General features: G+C 52.0%; 1 protein-coding gene across 2 annotated transcripts in view; it reads left to right on the forward strand.

The window, feature by feature from the left end:
- NCS1 (neuronal calcium sensor 1) overlaps positions 1-6,666 on the forward strand; it is a 47,630-nt gene that overhangs the window by 37,320 nt on the left and 3,644 nt on the right. For both annotated transcript variants that reach the window (XM_025051174.1, XM_015594321.2), the window contains 3 exons: positions 1,219-1,307; positions 1,675-1,752; positions 3,600-3,716. In XM_025051174.1, coding sequence (XP_024906942.1) covers positions 1,219-1,307; positions 1,675-1,752; positions 3,600-3,698 — 266 coding nt within the window. In that variant the 3' untranslated portion in view covers positions 3,699-3,716. The remainder of the gene's footprint in view (positions 1-1,218; positions 1,308-1,674; positions 1,753-3,599; positions 3,717-6,666) is intronic.

Raw genomic sequence — 6,666 nt, forward strand, 5'->3', positions numbered from 1 at the left:
CAGTGCAGCCGAGTTACAAGACCCATAGCCTGGGGCCCATGCTGGGGCCACCACTGAGAAAGTCGCTGTTTCAATGATGACTGACCTCATTCATTCGCTTGTTCGCCCAGCAGATACTGACCGCACAGGGCCACGTGTCTGTGCGGGGCCGGAGGCCAGGCATCCACGGGCGAATCAGACAGACAGGCACCTGCTCTCCTGCCTGTCAGTCTACTGTGGGGACATTATTTTTTTTGAAATCCCATAAAGCTGCGACTGACACAGGAAGAGGCAATGATGACTGACCTCATTCATTCGCTTGTTCGCCCAGCAGATACTGACCGCACAGGGCCACGTGTCTGTGCGGGGCCGGAGGCCAGGCATCCACGGGCGAATCAGACAGACAGGCACCTGCTCTCCTGCCTGTCAGTCTACTGTGGGGACATTATTTTTTTTGAAATCCCATAAAGCTGCGACTGACACAGGAAGAGGGAGGTGTGAGCCGGCAGGAGCGGAACCCCAGGCAGGAACCCTGTGACCGTGGGCGGGGAGCAGGCCGGAGTAGGAGGGAAGGAGGGAAGGGGGCTCCGGGCAGGGGAACAGCGTGTGCGAGGCCCTGAGGAGCGAGGGACGAGAGAAGCACGCAGCGGGGAGACCGTGCAGGCCCTTGCTGGACCTGGGGCGCCCGACAGGGGAGCCGGAGAGAGGACGGAGACAGCTGGGCCAGAACTCAGGGCTCACGGGGATGGATGTTCGCGGTGGCTTGCGTTTCTTTTAGTTTCTTTTCTTTCCTTTTTTTTTTTAGGAGTAAAAGAGGATTTTATTCATGCAAAACCTCCGCCCTCCGCTGGGCGTGTTGTTTCATTTTCTTAGTCCACCATAGGGAGACAGTCAGTCACTGTGGACGTGGGAGGGGCTGAGAGGCGGCAGAGGCGGGAGCACGGGAAGGGAGGGGGCGGCGTGGGGTTCCTCCTGGACCTAGGTCCTCCCTCCCTCACCTGCAGCCTCCGAGGCCGTGGCTCTCACCGATGCCCCTTCTCACTTTTAGTTTGTTTGTTTTTTTCATAATCCTGGTTGAAATGGTGCGTGCGTGCACGTGTGTGTCCATCCCGGTCCGTCCTCATGTGACTATTTGGGGACCGCATCGGTAGTGGGCTGTAGATTCCGACTGCAGACCGAGATGCAGAGGGCGGAGGGAGGTGGGCCCGGGGTGACTCCGCCCTGGCTGGTTGATCGCAGGGGCCTTCAAGCTCTATGACTTGGATAACGACGGCTACATCACCAGGAACGAGATGCTGGATATTGTGGACGCCATTTACCAGATGGTGGTGAGAGGCCCGGGTCCCATGGGGTAGGGAGTGGTGAGAGGGGCAACCAGTTTAGTGACCTGGCCTGACCAGGGGGAACCACCTCCGCGCAGCCCTCTCTAGTGCCTGGGCTGAGAGGTGGCCGGGTGAGGGCTCCTGCCTGGGGTCACTCTGCACATCTCCATCTTGGGAGGCAGGTCGGGGCTGGGGTGGTAGCAGAGCTGGGGCAGGTGGCATGTTCCAGAATAGAATGGCAGAGACGGCCAGGCATTGGGAGCGAGAGAGCTGGGCGGTCCTCATCTGGAACCGGCCCAGGTCTGGAGGGCAAATTTTGGCCAAGAGCCCGAAGCCAGGAGGAGTCCAGCCCTGACCTTGACCTTCCTGGCAGGGCAACACCGTGGAGCTCCCCGAGGAGGAGAACACGCCTGAGAAGAGAGTGGACCGCATCTTTGCCATGATGGACAAGGTGAGACTCGGATGGAGCTGGGCCTCGGGCAGGGGGGAGCGTGGCCTGTGTCCCAGCTGGCGGAGAGCGGAGACCCCTCGCCTCTCCCATAAATGCCACTGACCACCTGTGGACCACTGGTCCAGCCGGCAGCCATCCTTGTCCAACATCCAGAGTTGTCAGTAAGTTGGCCTAATAACACTTCCTATTTCTCAATGAAGATTCTTAACCGTTTTAAATTTTTTCCTTGGACCCCTTTGGCTTTCCGAAGTGTATGAACTTCTCAGAATGATTGTTTTAAGTGCATCAAATAAATCCACAGGATCAAAAAGGAAGCTAAGTGTTTCGGAGTACAGCTATCACAATATTTTTTAAAAGAATCTGTGCTGTGGTGTTATAGGAGTTTCTTTATGAACGCGTTAAAGAAGCTGCAGCGTTGGGTGTAACCACCCCACGTTTTCAACGCGGTGATACGGGTATGTGATGCCCGCAGCAGCCATGATATGTCATGAAAGTCCCCGTGATTCCCACGGTTGACAATGTCACAGGTATTGCCGGTTCTGTTGGGGATCGTCACCTGGTTCATCAGTGACGGGAAAAGCTAAATTTCAGTTAGAGGTTAGTGAAAAGAAAGACCTCATTTTTTCCCCAAGTTCACAGACCTGCTGAATCCCATCCACAGACCCCAGGTTAGGAAACCCTCCCTAACAGACTTTCTTTAACCTGGAATAACTTTGTTTCAAATGGGAGTTTGATGCCAGGGAGCTAAGGAAACACAGTATCGCTCGGCTTACGAATTACAGTGACGTTGGGGCGACGACGACATTCTGGCTGGATACAGGCGCTGGCCCTGGAAGCTTTGAGCCCGAGGCCATCCTTCCCTAACTGAAAAAGGGAGCCGTCAGAGGTCCAGACACACATGGGCTCCGCGACGCTGGTCTCTTGTAAAAACCACACGATGCGTCCGGAGGGTACAGCGAGGACACTCACTTTCTCGTGCGCTGGTTCAAGGCCACGCACTCCTGAAATCTCCCGATTCATACGTCACTCATTCTGGGAAACCAAGGCCACCCTGGAGTCAGACTGGGTGTGGGTGCTGGCTTCCCTGCTCACCAGCCGTGGGACCCTGGGTAGGTGACCCAGACTCAGTGTCCTCGTCAGTAAAATGGGGATAAGAGCATCACCTCTTCTGAGGGTGGCCGTGAGGACCCTATGAGGTCAAGTGCATGCACTTGGCATGGGGGGGCACGTGGCAGGTGAGCCAGGAGGGCGGCCTGCTGAGCTGGTTGGACCCCTTGTCACGCTTTCCCCTCTGGGGGTGGGAGGCGTGGGGGGTGCCCAAGGCCTTTTTCTTTTGCTCTGGCTGCTCCAGGGGAAGGGTTCTGGCCCAGACCAGCCCTCCCCTGGGAGCCCTCTGAAGTCCCTTAGCGTGAGCTCTGCTCACCTCCTCCCACGTCTCCCGGGCTCCATTTAAATGCTCCAGAAACCGTTTAAATGCCCTTCCCAGGATGACCCCCAAGACACGCATTAGGCTCCGAGCCCTTGGGATCAACCACCATTTAGAGAATTAATAGCAGTGATAACTCGGGAGTTATGGGCGCCTCCCGCTTGCCAAGCGCTTCGCGCAGCTGGAGCGCCCGAGGAAGCTCTGCAACTGTCTCTACTTCCCAGACGAGGGACAGGGGTTCAGAGAAGTGGGTCGCATGCCCAGGTCACCCAGCCACGAAGTGTCTGGTCCGTCGTCTCGCCTCGCGAGCTGCCCTGCCCTCCTCCTGACCCGCCTTCAGAAGCTTTCTTGGGACCGGTCCTGGGCCAGGGGCCAGGGGGCTGCTTGTCCCTCTGCCTTAAGCGCCTCTCTCTGCTTACAGAACGCCGACGGCAAGCTGACATTGCAGGAGTTCCAGGAGGGGTCCAAGGCGGACCCGTCCATCGTGCAGGCTCTGTCCCTCTATGACGGGCTGGTATAGTCTAGGCCCAGAGCTGGGGTGAGTCCAGGGGCCTTGGGAGCTGGGGTGGGGGGACGGGGGAACCCATCTACAGGATACTTAGGGTTGGCAGATACATACCTGCCCAAGTTGGGGTCATCCCAGTGGGGGCCTCGCTTTGGGGGGCGGCCTAGGAGGCAGGGCCTTCAGGTCAGCCAGAACCCCTGTACTTTGTCCTTTTGATTCACCCCGATTCAGCCTGAGAGTTTGCTTGAATCTAAGTTTCCCGGGATTGAAAACACTTAGAAAATCACAGTTCTCAGCCAGGACCGGGGGCAGGAGTTTCTCATCCCTTCTCCGCGTGGCCGAAGCTGAGCGCCTGGCTGCCTTGATCACTCATTCACATGGCTTCTTTTTCAGTCCGGTCGCGTTTGCTGTACGTGGAGAATAGTAACCTGCCCCCAGGGCCTCGGCGGCTGGTAGACATCTGTCTGTCTTCCTTTTCTCTTTCTTGTCCTCTCTTACCTCTGTTCTGCCTCTTCCCTGTCAATGTCCTCCGTGCTGGCTTGGGGCAGGGACCGAATGGCCGCCCCACGATCCCATCCAGCCATGAACGCTCTCGAGCATGTCTTCTGCTGGACAGATGGTGCCTTCTGTTGGTGTTTGTCTGAGAGGAGACTTACTGTGACACAGGGTATGTGTCCATTCAGCTTCTGTAGACGTGCCCGGTTTCCAAAGTGGCTGGACACTCCAGACTCCCACCGGCGGTGCCCGGGAGTTCCAGCTGCTCCCCCACACCGTTGCCAGCGTTGGCCGTTCTCTGTCTTTTGGGTGGGCATGTAGTGACAGCTCGATGTAGTTTATTTGCCTTTTTCTACCAAGCACGAAAGTCGGGCACCTGTCCTGTGTGCATCATCCATTGCGATATCTCCCGTAGTGAAGTGCGGTATTGGTTATCTATTGCTGCACCCTGAGTTCTTTTGAAATGACAGCCGACGAGAGCCAACGGCAGGGCTTTGGGTGCATCTCGGCTGGGTGCCTTGGCTCAAAGTCTCTCATTAGGATGCCATCAAGTCCTCAGTAGGGTGACCAACCATCCCAGTTTGCCCAGGAATGTCCCAGATATAGCGCTGAAAGTCCCCTGTGCTGGGAAACCGCTCAGACTCAGGCAAACTGGGATAATCCTCAGCTGCTGGCCAGGGCTGCAGTTTCATCTGAAGGCTTGGCTGGGGGTGACCCACGTCCACGCTCACCCATTTGGTTTGGCAGCTCAGACCCCTCACCATGTGGACCTTGGCTGCCTGGCAACGTGGTTGGTGACTTCCCTCAGGGTGAGCTTTCCAGGAGGCAGGGAGAGGGCGAGCCCGAGACGAAAGCCCCAGGCTTTTTATAACCTAATCTTCGGAGGTGATGGCCATCGCTGCTTTTTCAAGAAGGTCTCGACTACTTTAGGCTATCCGCATTTTTATATAAAGTTTAGAGCCAACTTGCACATGTCTGCATATAGACACACATGCCGGGATTTTGATTGGGAATGCGTTGAATCTGCAGGTTAATTTGGGGGAGAATTGGCATCTTTATAATGTTGAGTGTTCCAATCCATGAAAATGGTATATCTTTCTATTTTATCGATTTAGGTGGCATCATTTTTTTCTCTATAATGTATTGCTTTCAGATAAAAGGTTTTTCACATCTTTGGATAGATTTATTCTTACACAGTCGATGTTTTTGATGTTATTATCAATAGTAATTTTAAAATTATATTTTCCACTTATTTCTGGCTGATAGAAATTCAGTCGGTTTTGTTTATTCATTATGTATATTTATGATCCTGCTAAGTTCGTTTTAAATTTGAGAGTCCATCTTTGATTCATTTGGATCGCCTACATTTTCTTTCTTCCTTTCCTGTCCTTCTGCCAATTGTTCTCGTTCCTGCTTCCTGGAGGTTGGGTCCTCCCGTGCAATGTCGCATGAGAGTAGTGAAGGTGAGCCTTCTCGAATGTTTCCCTTTTGGTCTTTGGGGAAAGCTTTCAAAAATTTAACATTAGTGAGGATGTTTGCTATAGGTGTTTGTAAATACATTTGATCAGATTCAGAGATCTTTCTTGTTTTCTAGCTTGCTAAAAGTTAGTTGTTTAAAAAACTCATGAATTCACGTATCTATCGAGATGCTCATATGATTCTTTTCCCTTTTTTGTTGATAATATGATGAATTACGCTCATTTTTGAATGCTAAGCCGCCCTTGCATTCCTAGGAAAAATTCCACTTAGTCATGATATGATGTATTTTTAGAGATCATCAGATTTGATTTGCTGGTATTTTATTTAGGAGGCCTACACTGTTCTGAAGCTTCTGTTATTATTATTATTTTACACAATAAATCCTTTTTCATGAAAGGACTTTGGAAAATATGTCTAAAAAGAAAACCTCAATAAAAAGTTTATTTTAAAAAACCTGTGACTATTTATGCCCAGAGCGATTCAAAAAGTATTGAACAATTACAAAAACGTAACAGTCAGTAACTGGGTCACATATAATCAAACCAATTTGTAAAGGAAAGATCACAGTTATTTCCGTTTGCAGCTCTGAGATCCACAGGGCATACTGGTCCATCGTCTAATTTTTCAGAGTCCCCTTTTGTGAATTGCCACCAGGGGTCTCAATGGCAACTGTCATGTGACAACCGCTTTCTTCCCTCCAGGCAATGGGAAGAAGTGGTATGAACATGGGTTCTTGCCGTGTGCCCCCAAGAAAAAGTCGTACGGTGTAATTAATTTGTTTAAAGTGTGCAGTTATTTTTGAATCGCCTTATTGTTTTTTCCCTCAGCAACAGTGAGCTCATAACCATATGTTGTTGGCGGTGTTTTTTTGTTTTGTTTTGGTTTTTTTTTTTTTAGACAAACAACTTATAGGAAACATTTATTTTTTTCTTTTGGAGACTCGACACTAAGAAAAGAGATTTTCAGTGTTTTACCCTGGCTGGCTTAGAGTTCACGTCTTGTGCCCGCC

This window comes from Pteropus alecto, unplaced genomic scaffold (assembly GCF_000325575.1).
Source record: "Pteropus alecto unplaced genomic scaffold, ASM32557v1 scaffold67, whole genome shotgun sequence".
In the NCBI taxonomy this organism is placed as follows: Eukaryota; Metazoa; Chordata; class Mammalia; order Chiroptera; family Pteropodidae; genus Pteropus; species Pteropus alecto.